Consider the following 18,489-nt stretch of genomic DNA (forward strand, 5'->3'; position numbering starts at 1 on the left):
TATATTTTGTAATTTAGAACTACAGTAGAAGTTTCTATTATTATTGCTAATTTCTATACTTATTTGATGCATGTAGACTTGACTATATGTTCGAAGTGGCCACGAGTGAGGAAAACAGAGTGCCGTGGTTATGCAATGCGCCGAACTGCCGGGGATACATGGCGTAACAACGGCCATCTCTTCTCTCTGTATTCGACGGGGCATTTTTTTTCCCCCAATATTGCTTTATTCATTGTTATTAACATTGTTTCATTGTTTGTAATTCATAGGCACTTTTGATTATTGTAAAGTTTTATCAAAATTGTAATTACACTGTATAAAAAATTAAAGATCTTTAATTTTTGGTCCTCTTATGCATTTGATTATATTAAGTTTTCTTATTATTATTATTGAGGGGAGTAACAATTAGGGGTGTTCATCGGTTCGGTTCGGTTGAAACTGAACCGAGTAACAATTAGGAGTGTTTGTCGGGAACTAGACAAACTAAAGTTATAATTCCGTTTCAAAAATAGAACCGAACGGAACCGATTTAGTATTGCAGCCGAATTGAACTGAATCAAAATTTTATTTCGGTTTGTTCAGTTCAAATTGAAATATATTATTTTTTTTATTTAAAGCAATTGATTTATAATAAACCGAAGTATATTAAAAAATAAATTGGGGTATTAAGAAATAAACCGGAATATTAAGAAATAAAATGAAGTCTTTAAACAATTGATTAAGAGATGTATCGGAGTATTAAGAAATAAACTGGGACAATCCGGACCAAATTCATAATATATAAAAGTTCGGTCGGTTCGGTTATTTCGGTTTTGAAAATTTTCAAATCGAACCTCAAATTTGATTATGAATCAAAGTGACGGCATATATCTGAATTTAACATCTGCCATTGAAAAACAATGCGTTTTATTGTGGCCCAAAGAGAAGTAACAAATAATAGTGCACAAAGGGTAGACAGCCCAAAAAGAAAATATTGGGCCACAATAACATCCTCACTTCTATATCTAGTTCTAATTCCTTCTTCGCTCTCTCTCTCTCTCTCTGGAAAGATCTAGGGTTTTAGTTGAGGACCAGATCCAATATAGCGATGCAAGCCGACATGGTCTCGCGAGAATTATCTTGTTCATCTCAACTTGTAAATCGCTTCGCTGTGATCGTTTCTTCGTTTTTCTTTTAATCGAATTTGAGGTTTGTCTCATATTATTTGGTTGGCGTTTCTTCGTTTTTCTGTTGTCGATTTGGGTTTTTTTCTTTTGTTGATTCGGGCTTTTAGGCTAGATTTAACTTGTTCAATGACTCATGGCTCCAAACAATGATCCTTTCTATTGTTACCATCAGTTATTGTTTTAGATCTATTTCTACTTTATTTTCTTGTGTTTTTTAGCTACAATGTAATGGATATTGCTATTTTGCTTGTTCAATGAAAGTAATCGATTGAACTCGTTCTTGTTTTTTTGTACTTGCGATGATTTTCTGGGTTTGTCGGATTTTTCTGTGAAATTTTCGATTCAACCGAAATTTGAAATTTAATTTGGTTTGTTTGGTTCAGTTCTTATTTGGTCGGTTGGTTGGCTTATTTTAATTTGGTTTAAGCCGAACCGAACCAGCATTGATGCGCAAGTGGTTACTGAGACTTTTTCTGAAGGATGCTGACAAGAATCAGATAACAGACAGGTGAATCCGAGGAGGTCTCTCATCTGTTATCTGTTTTTTGTCAGCATCTTTCAATAAACTTTGGTTGGCTTATTTTACTTTGATTTTTAAAAACCAAATAAAACTTTGGTTGGTTTATTTTAATTTGGTTTGAGCCGAACCGAACCGGCATTGATGCGCAAGTGGTTACAGAGACTTTTTACTTTTTCTGAAGGATGCTGACAAGAAGCAGATAACAGATGAGAGGCAAAAACATTGGGTGCAACAGGTGAATCCGAGGAGGTCTCTCATCTGTTATTTGTTTTTTGTCAGCCTCCTTCAATAAAACTTTGGTTGGCTTATTTTAATTTGATTTGAGCCGAACCAAACTGATGAACTCCGCGAGCTGTCTGAGACTTTTTCTGAATGATGCTGACAAGAAGCAGATAACAGATGAGAGACAAAAACATTGGGTGTAACAGGTGAATCCGAGGTCTCTCATCTGTTATTTGTTTCTTGTCAGCATCCTTCAATAAAACTTTGGTTGGCTTGCTTATTTTAATTTGATTTTTAAAAACTGAATAAAACTTTGGTTGGCTTATTTTAATTTGATTTGAGCCGAACCAAGCCGATGAGCTCCGTGAGCTGTTTGAGACTTTTTCTGAAGGATGCTGACAAGAAGCAGATGACAGATGAGAGACAAAAACATTGGGTGTAACAGGTGAATCCGAGGTCTCTCATCTGTTATTTGTTTCTTGTCAGCATCCTTCAATAAAACTTTGGTTGGCTTATTTTAATTTGATTTGAGTCGAACCAAGCTGATGAACTCCGCTAGCTGTCTGAGACTTTTTCTGAAGGATGCTGACAAAAAGCAGATAACAGATGAGAGACAAACATTGGGTGCAGCAGGTGAATCCAAGGTCTCTCATCTGTTATTTGTTTTTTGTCAGCATCCTTCAATAAAACTTTGGTTGGCTTATTTTAATTTGATTTGAGCCGAACCGAACTGATGAACTCTCAGCTAGCTGTCTGAGACTTTGTCTGAAGGATGTTGACAAGAAGCAGATAACAGATGAGAGGCAAAAACATTGGGTGCAACAGGTGAATCCGAGGAGGTCTCTCTTCTTTTATCTGCTTCCTGTCAGCATCCTTCAATAAAACTTTAGTTGGCTTTTTTTAATTTGATTTTTAAAACCAAATAAAACTTTGGTTGGCTTATTTTAATTTGATTTTAGCCGAACCGAACTGATGAACTCTGCTAGCTGTTTGAGACTTTTTCTGAAGGATGCTGACAAGAAGCAGATAACAGATGAGAAGCAAAAACATTGGGTGCAACAGGTGAATCCCCGGAGGTCTCTCATTGTTTCTGCCTCTCGTCTGTTATCTGCTTCTGACTCTTATCTCTTATATCCATAGAAAATGTCATACAAGATTGTAGCCATGCACAAATTTGTAGATGAGATCGGTCATATTCAAACAAGGTTGAAAGAGATCGACACTACCCATCAAGCCACTGGTGTTACCTGACATTGATCCCGATGTTGTTGGTTTCAAGGCTGATCGAAACCACCTTGTCGAAGAGTTGCTTGATGAGAACACTAAGAGACGTTTTGTGGGTTCAATTTGGTGATTCGGTGGGACTCGGAAAGACTACTCTTGCACAAAAAGTGTACAATTGGTGTCGGCTATTTGATTTTATAAATTATGGCTCTCACTATTTTGCAACCACAGCATACTCTTTATTTGAACTCGGTCACATGACCTTGATATGTATATATTTCTTGTTAATAAGTGTTTCAGATACTATGTATTAATTTGGTTAGTGACCTTGATACACAGTGTTTCCATTTCAAATCCATGTTTCTTCTTAAAAGTTACACTAATTTTGCTCATAAAAATGTACAAATTTAGTTATGATGATTAAAATTGGAAAACATGCTTAATTTGTCATAATATACTGTCTATATTTTATGAGAAGGGGTACTTGACTAGTATATGCTAATAAAAAAATGAGGTGTTCTTCTGGAGGCTTTAGCCAGTTAGAAGTCTTGATGCTTCTTGAATTATATATGCCAAGAGGAATGAAAGATAGAGAAGGGTGTCATGTCCATTTTAAAAGAACTTCATATTGTTATTTGTGACCGATTAGGTGTGCCTTTAGGGTTCCAATGCCTTGCAAACCTTAAAAAATACATCTTTTTCTGTAAGATGGATCTTGTATTACTGCAACAGTCAACAGGGCAGTTTTCTAGTACCAATACACCAAGAAGAAAGAAAAAGGAAATGAGGGACAAATTAAAATAGTTCAGGTCTAGTCTATTTTAACACCGACCAAGGAGACGGACAATTGTCCTTCAAAATGTGATTTATATATGGTCTAAATTTTTCACTCTCCTTTGATGTGTATGTGGTGATTTCGGAAACATCGGACCTACTTTGGTTTCAACGGGTTCACTCACCGTCAAATTGACTTTAGGATTTGTGCCAGAACTTTCATGACTGTTTTAATATTCGTGCGCACAAATCCTGAAGCAAATTAGACGGTAGATCTGTCCATCAAAACCAAACTAGGTCCGATGGGCATCGGACCTACACCTTTCTCGGTGATTTCATATATTCCATAGATCTCAGTGCTTCAAGTGCAAGTAGGGCTGCCAAGAAAGTTCGTAGTTTGTGATTTGATTGATTTCGATTCGAAATTTTTTTGCAATTAACTCGTTCGATTGAAGTTCGTTCTAAAACAAATCAATCTTATTCAAACAAGCTGGGTATAGCTCGTTCGAAATTGGTTTGCGAACTATTTAGATTTGAATATGAAATTAATATGTACTATTCAAATTAGAGCAACGTTAGTGGCTCAGTACAAATTCAAGATTTCATTTCAAATAGTACAAATAGATGCCTGATATGATCAGATAAGATCCAATGCAATGCTTTGTTTAAGCTATCTAATTTTTAAAAAATAATAAAGCGGTAGGACAGCTAAAAAAGCTCGTAATTTGTAATTTGTGATTCGATTAACTTTGATTCGAAAAAAAATTAGAATTTAGAATTTAAAGCCGCTCTATGTTAAAATTTAGAATTTAAAGCCGCTCTATATTAAAATTTAGAATTTAATATCATTATTATGTCCTATCAGTACCTTTGTCAAAATGCAAGGCAGTTCACTAACGAGAAACGGCCCAAACGGGACCTTTGTCAAAATTTTGTAAATACTGCACCAATGTAAATCTCGTGAAAATGAACAAAATTATTTGTTTGAACTTGACATTTGAGTTTCAATTTTTAAAATGCAAATGAAAAGATGAGGTTGTCGTATTTAATAGCACAAAAATCTTGGAACATTAAAATCATTACTATTTTTTCACACGAATAAATGTTGCCAACAGTTCACCTACCAATTACGGAATCACGTGTGAATCCTTTACAAATTATGAGCTAGCTGAACCATATATAAATTATAAATTTAAATTTATGCAGGGTTCATATTTTTGTGATTATTACGCACCGACATGAAACTTTGACATAGTTATACGAGAATAGAACAGTATTTGGTAAAAAAGTGACTAGTATCTGCGAGAGTAAAAAGTATGTGAAAGTACACTGATAAAAAAAAAATTATTGAGGGTCTGTTCGGCCGTCTAAAGGGAACGGGAATAATAATTTTTGAATGGTCGAAATACTGTGTAAGTGGGCTGATTTTCGTAAAGCCTGAGTGAATTTTTCTTTTTTCCCAAGCGCACAATAAACAACTGAACAGACATCAATTGTATCAATATTACCAATAAGAATAACTATAATGATACCCTCACGAATACTCTCGTGAATACTGTTCCATTCTTGTAGCCAGAGCAAAGTATTGATAATTGTTACCAATAATCTATTTTATTAAATCAATCTTACGATTAACAATTTCGGATATTGAGCAACTTTGCGGTGCTGATATCATAACAAAAATATATGATAACATGCAAAATTTAAGATTAACAATTTCTGTATGCTCCACACAAATTAATTAATTTGTAAATGATACATGGGAGCATAAAAAAATGTTTTTTTTTTTTTAAACAACTATATATTATAGTTTTTGTAAGTTGCCGAATTTCAAACTACTTAAATCAAATTTAAATTTTTAGAAGTCTTTTAGTCCGAACTAAACTACCTAAATTAATTCAACCGTCCGTATATAAGTGCAACAACATTTGTAGAGTCTACATTAATTTTTGAGGTAACAAAAGTCTCTTTCAAATAGTGTGCATAGACTAGAGAGCGTTGTCCCCTTCTTTTTTTTGAGTATAAGGCTGTGGTCCGGCTTCATTCAAAAAATGAACTTACAAAAGTTATACTCAGGGGTGGACCCACATGCTCCCAAGAGGGGCAGTTCTCTTTAGATTTTGAGTTTTAGTAGAGATCGGAACGTTTTAATTGACTTTGTTTTTTTTCTGAAATTTTTTTTGCCCTTCTCTAGATGTTTAACTTGTAATTTGGATTAAATTTAGAGTTAAAATTTAAATATATTTTTTTTAATTTTGATTGGTAATTGAAATTGTAGGTTAATCAGAAATTACAAGTCAACAGTATTGAAAAGCATAAGTTAAATCATTGTTTTTCATTAAGTATCTAATTAGTTAATGGGTTTAAACCCGATTAGCTATTTAAATTCAATTCAATAATTTTTTTGTCGACTTGACGAAAATCTTGAATCCGTTGTTGGTTATACTAAGAGTTAGTTCCCAAATCCATACCTAAAACGGTCGAATTTATTTTTTATCCTTGTATGATTCTTTATTTTAACTGAGATGTGGAGTAGAACTAGGGTGTTCTTAAGTTCACCGAGTTTATTTATGAGTTCAATTCTAAAATCTATCGAATTGACTTTAAACGACGAATTCAAACCGTTAAAATTTTTCTATTTTATGAGTGATGTGTCTACATGTGAAAATTTTAAAGTTTCAAATTAATTTAGTATAAAGTCAAGTGGTCAAAATTAGAAAGTTTATAAATTAATTTTAATGCATTCATTGAATGTCTTTTGACTACTTGATTCTATATAAAATTAATTTAAAATTTCTCCACATTATTTGTAAGGTAGAAAAATTTTAACGATTTGAATTCGTTGTTTAAAGTCAATTCGATAGGTTTTAGAGTTAAGTTCGCAAAGAAATTTGGTGAACTCAAGACACTCTACTGCTACTCCTGAGACGTGTATCAGTGTATGATTCTTTATTCCGATCATCCATAATTTTAAAAATTTTAATTTCAAAATTTATATATTTTTCGAATAAAAAAAAATTCGGATAAATCTAAAACAGTTCGCAAATGCTACCGCAATCTTAGCCACGCGAGACGGAGACGCGCTCTTCTTTTCTTTCCTCGCATGCAAAACCTGGTGCATACAAGTCAACACAGATACTCTTCATATACTCTGAAAAGTGGGTACCACTACCGCACTAACCAATGAACTATTCAAAGAATCAAAAACCTGTCTTTCGTTTATATCAATATTTGTACGGTCATACACCATGTGCATTTATATTTCTCTCTTTCGCATGCCCCCAATTACGACTTTCGTGCACTGCCCTTAATAAATTTGTTATCAAAAATCGTATAGTGAATTATCTCATATCTACCCACACAATGTATAAAATATGATAATTGGTTCCAAACGAAATAATTCAAACTAAACTTGCATTTTTGTTTGGATCCAGACCGTCCGATCATAACCTCGAGCCAGATAAGTCCAAAATCTGGGGTAAAGATTTTAACAGAGTAGCTTTAGCTTTATACAGCGCAAATACTATAGTTCAAAACAGTATTCCATATGCTTCGTGCGCTGCATGAAGCTAGAACTACTCTGTTAAAATCTTTACCCAAAATCTGATCGGACGGTACAAATCTAAACAGAAATATTCTATTAATTATTAAATTATAAAAGTAAAATGCATATCCTCTGCATTAACTCAAAAAGGAATCTTTTGAGTTAATGAATATCAACCGTCTGATTTTAAACGGAGTCAATCCGGTCCCTCCTTATGATATAGGTACCCTTTAATATTAGTGTGGATTTAGTATGCACGACTCTTAAAGCAGATCGGATGGTCAATATTCATTAACTCAGGAGATTCCCTTTTGAGTTAATGCAGAGGATACGAATTCATAAAAGTAGAGGTACTTGGATGTAATTTGTATCTCTGACTAGAAATTGGAAATCTCTTTCTCACAGGAAACCTTTTTCTTCTCATCTCCCGACCAAACTCGACACGAGGGATGGAACGCGGAGAGAGAAAAAATTTCTGAGCAGCAGCAGCTGAAATCGATAGATACATCGATCGATCGATCTATCGATGCCATGAATCCGTCGATGTCTGATCGGAGAGGGAGTCGCGCTAGGCGGAGGTGGCCTTCTCTGTCGGGGATGATGAGTGCTCTGGTGGTGGAGCAGCTGGAGAGAAAGACCGAATCGGAACCAGTGCCAGAGGAGGAGCAGTCAGACCGATGGTCGAGTCTATTGCCTGAGCTACTGGGGGAGATCGTGAGGCGGGTCGAGGCTGGGTGTGACCGCTGGCCTCAGCGTAGAGATGTTGTCTCCTGCGCTGGTGTCTGTAAGCGGTGGCGCGTTGTCACCCAAAGCGTTGTCAGAAAACCAATCGAATGCGGGAAATTCACCTTCCCTTCTTCCCTCAAACAGGTTATTGATGGGCAATTTTTTGTTTTTTGGATTTTATCTTTTTTATTTCCAAAATTCGAAAAGTATTGGGAGTCTTTAAATTTGTAGAGAAGAGGCTTAAATGTGTGATCTTGGGATTAAACTGGAAATATAGGACTGATTATAGATAGAGGATTTGATTGGATAATTTTGATTAAATGCAGAGGCCCTGTAGGGGTGATGATTCCATGGTTTGATGTTTGAAAGATGTATTCTGTGTGTTTGGTGGGATGGAATCTTTAATTGTACAAGTAATAAATTAGGATTATTACTTTGTGTTCTGTAATTTATGTAATTGATTATAAGAATATTATGTAATGTACCATTGATTTTTAGTTGCAGGTTTACTAATTAACCTTAAAATAGAAATTTTAAAACCAAAATTGTTAACAAGATAAGTTTCAAAATTTATGAACTATTATAAGATTTGTTTTCTACAATAGTTTTTTTTATTGGATAAAATGTTTAATGTGTGTATTAATATAATGGTGAAACAGCCAGGATCAAAGGAGACAATGACACAATGCTTTATTAAAAGGAACAAGAAGGAATCGATATATTATCTGTATCTGGGCTTAACACATTGTAAGTAATTTCTTTTTCACTTTTACTTTTTGCTTTGATGATGTGAACCTTTCGAAAGTACAACCTTTTGAATGAAACATGAGCACAACTTTTTATGAATTTTTTTTTTTTTTTTTGACAATGTTGGTAGAAGCTACCAAACCAAAAAAATGAAACAAAAAAAATAAAAATTACATCCATTGCCTCTCCTTGCAACCTTTCATATCCATCTCAATTTGCCCTTGCAAAATGTTATCCACAAAATTCCTTCCTCATGAATTCGATCAACTAAATTCATTGAAGGCAACACCTTATCTCTAAAGACCTTCTCATTCCTTTGCTTCCACACAAACCACAGGCGAGCTAAGTTAAGTTAGCAAATAAATAATATTCGTATAATTGGCATATACCATAAGCGAGCTAGTTGCCAACACTTTTTGTAACTCTGTCTTTTTTAAACATGACAGCTTTGATGGATTTGGGGAAGTTTCTGATGGCGGCTAAGAGGTATAGGCGTGGTGCACATGGAGAATACATCATCTCCCTTGATGTAGAGGACATGAGTCAAGGCGGCTATTCCTATCTTGGAAAACTTAGGTATTTTCCCCCTTTTTTTTAATTTCTTCATCAAAGTTATGTCTGGTCCCTACGTATAAATATTAGTGAATTGCTTTGATTGCTTTGTTTCTACAGACTAACTTTGGCTTCTTCTTTTTTTTTCTCTTTTCTATCTTTGTGTGCATGAATGAACATTATAATCGGCATATAGTTAGCAAATATTAGTCCTGTATTTTCCAATCAAGAACAGGCCTTGAATTTCTTCCCTTGAACAACAATATTTAAGGGGCATGCACTAAGTTCCGTTACTGTTTCTGCAAATTTTTCATGCTAACTAAATATCTGATCAGTACAAACAGAGAAATTGAACCAATTTAATGCTGAAGCAATTTTTCTTGTGTTGTTGCTTGCAGATCTGATTTCCTTGGTATCAACTTCAAAATCTATGACAGCCAACAACCAGACGACAGTTTCAAGTTACTTCCAACCAGAAGTGGGTCCCACTTCTCCAGCAAGCGATTTGGGTCCAAGCGAGTCAGCCCCAACCCATCTGTTGGTAATTTCGAGGTCGGTCAGATCTCCTACAAATTCAACCTCCTCAAGTCTCGCGGTCCCAGGCGTATTCACACTACTCTCCAAACCTCTTCTCAAACCAGCAAAGAAGAAGACAGTTTGCTGCATGAGTACAAACCCGAATCCCCAAAATTGAAACCGAATAGTGTAGTGAGTCCGAAATTGGTTCTAAAGAACAAGGCGCCACGCTGGCATGAGCATCTGCAGTGCTGGTGCTTGAATTTTCACGGTCGAGTTACTGTTGCATCGGTCAAGAACTTCCAGCTTGTTTCAGAAAACGATCAAGAGGAAACAGTTTTACTGCAGTTCGGGAAAGTAGGCGATGACATTTTTACAATGGATTATAAGGAGCCGCTCTCAGCTTTCCAGGCCTTTGCAATTTGTCTTACCAGCTTCGGCACTAAGCTTGCTTGTGAATAAAAAACTGTTATTTGAATGCTAAAACTAAAACTAATCGATGGTTTGGAAAATGGGTTCGGGTTTGTGATCGTAGCATTGACTAGAATATTAATCACTGTGATTTTTGTTCTTTTTGGATGTAAATTCAAGGGCAAGGATAATTTTCCTTTTCCTTTTTTGTTCAATGCAGAGGTGCTGGTAAGAAGCTGTTGTATATTTCTTGGAATGTATTTTGATTGTATTTAATTTGACGAGATGAGTTCAAGTAATTGACATCATTCCTCACATGTCCAAATTTACATCTTAAGATCTTTTTTTCATTGACGAGATTTTACGAATTGAAGGTACCATGGAAAAGGAGATGCAAATTTTTTTTATTTACGAAGATGAAAATTCAAAATTCCCAACCGGGGTAGAATACTATTATTATGGTGATCTTAAGGTCACTAAGTTTTTTTAAGAGCTTAATTTTAATTTCAAACGATGAATTTAAATTGTTAAAATTAATCTACATTTTAGTAATTATTTTTTGATTTGGTATAGGGATGCAAATGGATTGGATGGTGATAAAATCATATCTGTATTTATTTTTATTTTTCGGGTATTATTTGTATCCGGATTGTATATTAAGCAAATACAAATATGGATATCATTTGAATACATAATTCCTATATTGTAATAAAATTAACTTATTATTAAAAAAAATTAGTTTTCTCAAACAAAAATAATTCATGAACATAATTACAATTATAAGTCCCTCAAACAGTAATTATAATGTACAAAATTATAATAATCTCTGATTTTATTCAAACTTTGAATTTATTTTACTTCTTTGTTTTAGACGAATATTGGGTTTATGTTTATATTAATTAATGTACATAATTATAATTATCAGGTCGTAAGGAATAAAATTTCTTATAGTTAATGCACTATTTCAAGAAAAATGAATGTATTAGCAAAGTTGGGAGGTGTGATTTGCATAGAATAGGTGAAGTAATCCTAATCAGACCTCAACAAATTATTAAACAGATTTTGAAAATTTGAAGAATAAAATAAAAGAAGTCAAAGGGTAAGAGAATTAGTCAAAGGCTCGAAAAAGAAATTGCATAAAATAAAGCGAATCGGTAGGGGATATCTCATAATTGAAAATTACGGATATGGATATAAATAATTAAAAATCATTCCTATCCATATCCGTATTTTTTAAATTGAAACTGTAATTCGTATTTGTAAATTATGTGTAGCTGATTATTTGAAGATGAGGGTTCAAATGCCTCTCTATTTTTTGTGCCTCCACCATACCTTCATTTTTTAAAACTTTAATAATTCAAAATTTAAAACTTAAAAATCAAAACAAAACCGTTGGATATGATCTATATCATTTTATCGCACATGTAAAAAATTATGACATTTCAATTTTATTTTGATTGTCATCAAGAGCTTGTAAAAAATGCACTAATTTGGATGATTTCTAGACGTTGATTTTTGAACTTATTGATTCACATAAAAATAAAATTGAAATGTGATAATTTTTTATGAGCACATAGGGAAAATAACATAGATCACATCTATGGTTTTATTTTGATTTTTAACTTTCAAATCTTGAGTTATTAAAGTTTTAAAAAATGGAGGCATGGTGGAGGCACAAAAAATGAAGGCATTTGAACCCTCCTCTTATTTGAATATGTAAAATTTCAGATACAGATCCGAAGCCCAACATAAAATATCTGCTACATTGAAGCGGTGCCGCTTAAGGCGCTTCGCCAGGCGAAAAAAAAAACAGCCATGGCGAGTAGGCCCCTCCTCCCAATCTCCCCTCTCCTTCTCCATCCTCTATACCTTTTTTCTATCCATCTTTTTCATTTGAGTTAGTGCTTCTGTCTAGTGGATCTGATTACTGTTTTCGGTGCTTCCGCCTAGTGTATTTGGTCACTGCTCATTCCTTCGTTGTCGTTCGAGCCGGTGCTTCCATCTAGCGGATTTGGCAACCATTCTTTGGTTATTTCGCTTTGCGGATTTGGTTATCGCTCTTTGCATTGTTTTTTTTGGGGTTTTATTATCCAATATCAGCGGTTCGCTTTTTCTTCTCTTCTCTTAATCTCTTCTTTCCCTCTTTGGTAATGGAAGAATGGATGGAACGAGTTGTACATATAATTATGTGGAAGCAAATTGGTTATCCTTTTTTGAATAACAATCATTAAATAACTTAAAGTTTTTCTTAATCTCTTCTTTCCCTCTTTGGTAATAGAAGAATGGATGGAACGAGTTGTACATATCATTTTTTTGTTTTATTTAGCTGTATTTTTCACAGACACTAATTATCTAATCTTATATAATATCTACTTTGTAATTTTTTTTTTATAAATAAAACTGTCTACGGATTTTTAGCCAAAAAAAAAAAATCTGATTCATTTGCACCTTATTTGGTGAAAAAGGCACGCGGTCTTTGATGTGAAATTGCATTTATGGTGATAGTAGAAATGTGTACTCTCTCTGGTCTCTGGACTTGGCTTGAGAAGTTGAGATGAGTGAAGTAGAATTGAAACTGAGTCAAAAGATACTTTTCTGGTAAGTAGTCACTTTTGACTCGGAGACTATGACCAAAAGATTAAAAGACCAAAACTAGTGTTCTTCTGTGGTAGGCTGACCAGCAACAAACTTCAACTTAAATTTGGTCCTAATTTTATATTGAGGGTTAAAATCCTCCATTTTTTTAACTCCTCTCTGTTTTTTAGAACTTTAATAACTCAAAATTTAAAATTTAAAAGATAAAATAAAATCATTAGATTTGATCTCTTTATTTTTCTCTGGTATTTTTATTTTTACCCAATTACCAAAAAGGTTTAATAATAATAATTATGGATTAGGAATAATTTTAAAACTACCCAAATCGTGGAATTTTTCCACAGCTTGGAATTTTAGTTCAAAACTGTGGAAAAATTCCACGGTTCCAAACTTTTTTTTTTTAAAAACAGAATTTTTTTTTAATTGAAATATTTGAAATGTTGAATATATTTCTTTAAAAATAGATGAAATACAATATAATTTGATTTATTAGAAAGACTATAACAAATAATCCGGATTAACATTTTTCAGGCCAGATTTTTCGCGGCTGTAAGAAAAATTAATATATTTCATTATATGTTATTGTAAAGAATAAAATTATTTGGATTCTGAGTTATTGATCCCGATGCAAAAATCACTTCTAGGTAATACAAAAAATATTGTTATCCTTCTAGTACATTTAATTTCTAAAAACTTGTATCTATTTTAAAAAAATAAATAAAAACTTTAAGTTATTTAATGATTGTTATTCAAAAAGAATTCTCAAAATAGATACAACTTTTTAGAAATTAAATGTACTAGAAGGATGACAATATTTTATGTATTATTTACAAGTGACTTTTGAATCGGGATCAATAACTCAGAATCCAAGCATTTTTATTTTTTTACGATAACACATAATGAAATATATTAATTTTTCTTACAGCCGCGAAAAATCCGACCTGAAAAAAGTTGATCCGAATTATTTGTTACAGTCTTTCTAATAAATCAAATTATATTGTATTCCATCTATTTTTAAAGAAATATATTCAACATTTCTAATATTTTAATTCAAAAAATAAAAAATTATGTTTTGTAAAAAAAAAAGTTTGGAACCGTGGAATTTTTTCACGGTTTGAGTAGTTTTAAAATTATTCCTAATTCATGCCTATTATTATTAAAAAAAATTTGTTAATTGGATAAAAATAAAAATGTCGATATTTTTCTTGTCTTACTTTTGTTTCCTAAGAGCCTGTTCGGCGGAGCTTTGAAAAATAAAAGAAGTCAAAGGGTAAGAGAATTAGTCAAAGGCTCGAAAAAGAGATTCAATAAAACAAAGCAAATCGGTATTCGGTAGTGAGCAGCAACATATAAATTTCTATCGAGCGGTCTGTGCCTCTTGTGTTATCCCAAAATTGAAAAATTACGGTTATGTATAATTGAATATTTATATTGTATCTGTCTGTATCTGTATTTGTATTCGCAAATTATTTGTATAATCTGCATTAGCCAGATAATATCTTATCCTTACATCCTATTTGTCATGTCAAAAAAAATTGAATTTTTTTGCCACGTCAAAATAAAAGTGAAATTTTAGGGATTAAAACATTAGAAATTAATGTGAAAAAAAAATTGCTCAATTTTTAACGTGATAAATACTTCACATTGCCACAATAATTTCACAAAAAAAAAAAAAAAAAACATTGCCACAATAAACGACATAATTCAAATCAAAGGTCGCTCTTTATAACAAAAGCGATCGATCCAGATGTTACATGGACATGGCGCATGTGAAGCTTCTAACCGCGGAGCTCCGATCTCTGACAGTATACCCCACCAACCCTCCTTCTTTCTCCCGCCCTCTCTCCCGCTCCTCAATCTCCCGCGCTGAAATCCTCGGCATCGTCGTTTCTCTCGAATCCAAACCCAAATTCCTCAAATTTCTCCTAGACGATGGCACTGGTTGCATCCCATGCATCCTCTGGCTCAACAACCGTCACGTGCCCTCCGATCAAAATCTGACGGCTGAGTTCACGGGCTGTCATGCTCGGATGGTGAAGCTTGGGGAACAGCTGAGGGTTAGAGGCAGGATTACTGTGTACAGAGGTGAGCTACAGATTACTGTTAGAGATGTACTGGTAGAAAGAGATCCGAACATGGAAACCTTGCATCGACTGGATTGTGTTAGGATTGCTCAGCAGTTCACTCGCTGTGATTCCCTGGGTAAGGATTAGGCGTTTTGGAATCTGATTTGATTTGATGGTGCTCATGCTCACAAGGTGTTTGATCTTTTGCTCCAATGAACTATCTGTTAGCTTCTTGAAAAACAGCTGTATGGAATATACTGGTACCATAATTTTTGCTACCATTTCTTTTCTTTTCTTTTGGTTGTAAAAAGAGATCCTAACACGGAGACCTTGCATCGGCTGGATTGTGTCAGGATTGCTCAGCAGTTCACTCGCTGTGATTCCATTGGTAAGGATTAGGCGTTTTGGAATCTGATTTGATTTGTTGGTGCTCATGCTCACAAGGTGTTTGATCTTTTGCTCCAATGAACTAACTATCTGCTAGCTTCTTGAAAAACAGCTGTATGGAATATACTGGTACCTTAATTTTTCCTACCATTTCTTTTCTTTTGGCTAGAAAAAGAAAACTGCAAAATACATTTGCTCAGAAATTAATCCTGAAGCAAACTAATAATCTCCTAATTATATACTAATTGTCGGATAGAAGTGTATGTGACCAACAACTCTTTTGTAATCTGTTGCGAATTTGAGAAGCTGGTAATTACTTGAATAAGGTTGTTTAAGTAGCTCATTCTTCACTGGCTTTAGTCATCTCAGCCTCAATAGCTTCCATTTGCAATTCCAGCTGTCTCAGTCTCTGATTCATGCGGTCCAGTCTCTTCTTTGTAGTATCATCTGCAGTACCAGTATATATATAGGCAACTTTGATCAATTTTAGCTTAAATTCTAAGGGAGAACGCTGAGCTGAGCGTAGATATATTCAATGACTCTTTAAGTTAATTTTGTCTGGTAAAAGTTTTGATCCTTTTTGCTTTTTTAAATAGACCTGATTTCTTGGCTATGATGTTAGTTCTTATTTTGAGTCTTTCATAGCTAGATTGTTTTATATATATATATATATTATTATCTATTATTCGAAACCATTCTTACACCATTCTAATTCTTTTTTATTTTTTTATTTTACAAGTAGATTGCATTCCAATTTCAAACAAGATCAAACAATTCATATAGAATAATCATGCATTCTTTTTCTTATTCCTTTTGACCCACATTTTGAATTTTCATTTCATGTCATAATCCTTACATTAAACTACTAACAAGGAGGATATAATTAAGATAATCACAAACTACTCCACTGAAAAGGAAACCACAAAAAAAAAAAAAAGTAGGAGCTGAGAAAGGAGAGGTACCAAGATGAGAAATGAAAGCAGATATGTTGACGGTACTGCCGCCTTGTGCTGTAATAGTTCCGGGAACAGTTGTATAGCTACCTTCTGGTAAATAAGCCTTTTTGTTGCTTGATTCTGCTAACCTTCTCTTCTCTCCTAACATGGTGTCTTTTACAAAATCGCTTATTTTTCTTTATAGTTGTGAAAGGTAGATTGTGTTCTCCCTCTTGCACTTTCTAATTACAGGATGTAAATTTATACAAGTAGCTGTGCTACAACTAGATAGAGTTTCTCTGAGTTGGATTTCTTAGCTGCCACTTGTAAAGAGATTATTAAATTCCTAACTTCTTTGACTGAGTTGGAGTCTCTGTGGTGGATATCATATGTCATATGGTGTAGTGAGTCATCAAGATTTTCATCAGCATAGTGACAATATACGCGAATAATTCGTCTTTTATTAATTTTTTTTGACATTTCTGAACTGAACTCCGAATAAAACGCAAAAAAGTATAATACTTTTTATTCGCAAAAACGCGGGTCACGAATTATTCGCGAGAAAAACGCTAATTTTGTTTTTTTTGGGGGATTTTTTATGGTTTTTTTTTTCTTTTGCTTCTTTATTGTACCACCCGAATCACGAACTTTTGACCCCACTGAACTGAATCCGAACTATTCGTTTGTCACTATGTTCAACAATATATCTTTGGTTTGTTTACTTTGTTGTATTCACTGTATTGGAATGGAGTCTCATATGGTTTCGTGTCAGAGATTTGCTAAACTGTGTGGTTATTCTGTATCTGCCACAGGGGATCTAATTTTTATTTTTTGACTGGGGTTGGAGTCTATATCCTATGTTATTAGATTTGGCAGAATTCATGTGCAATTTATAATAAAGTGGTAGAAATTTCCAGTATTTTATTTAAAAAAAAAATAAAAAAAAAACTGTTTACATGTGACATGCCTAATATTCATCAAATTTCACGGGACTTACACCTGTTTTGAAAATATTGTGTAGCAAGTTTGTACCTTTTATCACGTGACATCCTACAAAATAGGAGCTTCACATGTGAGTAGAACTAGGGTGTTCTTAAGTTGACTAAAAGTCTCTCGGTGAACTTCAAGTCTAAAACTCATTGAATTGGTCTCAAACGACGAATTTGAACTGTTAAAATTTGCCTATCTTATGAGTGATGTGTTTACATGTAAATTTTTTTTATTTTAAAATTAATTTTGCATAAAGTCAATCAGTCAAGTGATAAAAAAGGTTAAAAAAATGAATGCATTAAAATTAATTTATTAACACTCTAATTTTGACCGCTTGACTTTATTCTAAATTAATTCGAATGTTTAAAATTTTCATAGGTAGACGCATTACTCGTAATTAGATGAATTTCAATGGTTCGGATTCGTCATTTAAAGTCAATTTGATGGATTTTAAATTTGAGTTTACTAAGAGACTTGGTGAAGTTAAGAACAGCCTAGTTCTACTCCACATGTTTTTATATGACAGTTTGTAAGATTGCAGAGTATTGCAATTATGGTGATAATAGGGATGTGTACTCTCTCTGGTCTCTGGGCTTGACTTGAGAAGTTTAAATGAGTGTGATGAGTGAAGTAGAATTGAAACTGAGTCAAAAGATACTTCTCTGGTGAGTAATCACTTTTGACTCGGAGACTATGACCAAAGGATAAAAATACCAAATTAGTGTTCTTCTCTGGTAGGCTGACCAGCAACAAACTTCAACTTAAATTTGGGTTATCATTCTAATTTTAAATTTGGGTTAATTATTTAGTATGTCCTTCAACTTGTATTGATTTTCTTATATATCCTCCAACTTTTCAGCATAATAACGGTAATAGGCCAACCTTGCCCCTCTTCAAGGCTGGATATTTAATTGCTTTGCCCAAACTAAGGAGACCAAAGATATATTGGCATCTTCCATAATTATAACTATTATTCAAACTAGCAAAAATATTGGCCTAATAAGAAATAATTTGGAAAGTAATCATATAAAAAATATTAAACTTTAAGTTATGTTTGGTTGTGGAGTAAGGAGTGGGGGTAATTTCCTCACTCCACATTTAAGTTGTCAGATAA

At 33.5% G+C, this 18,489-nt stretch overlaps 2 protein-coding genes and 2 long non-coding RNA genes across 4 annotated transcripts; 3 read left to right on the forward strand and 1 right to left on the reverse strand.

The window, feature by feature from the left end:
• Positions 1 to 1,045: 1,045 nt before the first annotated feature.
• Positions 1,046 to 3,025, reverse strand: LOC144562568 (uncharacterized). Its single transcript, XR_013514153.1, has 3 exons — positions 2,906 to 3,025; positions 1,734 to 1,848; positions 1,046 to 1,572 (listed from the first exon to the last, which is right to left on the reverse strand). It is a non-coding gene; the product is annotated as an uncharacterized LOC144562568 (long non-coding RNA).
• On the forward strand, positions 1,568 to 3,488 carry LOC144562567 (uncharacterized). The gene is made up of 2 exons (XR_013514152.1): positions 1,568 to 1,935; positions 2,126 to 3,488. It is a non-coding gene; the product is annotated as an uncharacterized LOC144562567 (long non-coding RNA).
• A 4,331-nt stretch (positions 3,489 to 7,819) lies between these two features.
• On the forward strand, positions 7,820 to 10,727 carry LOC144562991 (tubby-like F-box protein 1). Its single transcript, XM_078312363.1, has 4 exons — positions 7,820 to 8,320; positions 8,836 to 8,923; positions 9,370 to 9,499; positions 9,874 to 10,727. The coding sequence occupies exons 1-4, from the start codon at positions 7,982 to 7,984 to the stop codon at positions 10,451 to 10,453; spliced, it is 1,137 nt and encodes a 378-aa protein (XP_078168489.1). The 5' UTR covers positions 7,820 to 7,981; the 3' UTR covers positions 10,454 to 10,727.
• A 4,030-nt stretch (positions 10,728 to 14,757) lies between these two features.
• STN1 (Nucleic acid-binding, OB-fold-like protein) lies at positions 14,758 to 15,210 on the forward strand. Its single transcript, XM_078313104.1, has one exon. The coding sequence runs from the start codon at positions 14,758 to 14,760 to the stop codon at positions 15,208 to 15,210; it is 453 nt and encodes a 150-aa protein (XP_078169230.1).
• The last annotated feature ends 3,279 nt before the right edge of the window (positions 15,211 to 18,489 follow it).

Source organism: Carex rostrata, chromosome 12 (genome assembly GCF_964058835.1).
Source record: "Carex rostrata chromosome 12, lpCarRost1.2, whole genome shotgun sequence".
NCBI classification, from domain to species: Eukaryota; Viridiplantae; Streptophyta; class Magnoliopsida; order Poales; family Cyperaceae; genus Carex; species Carex rostrata.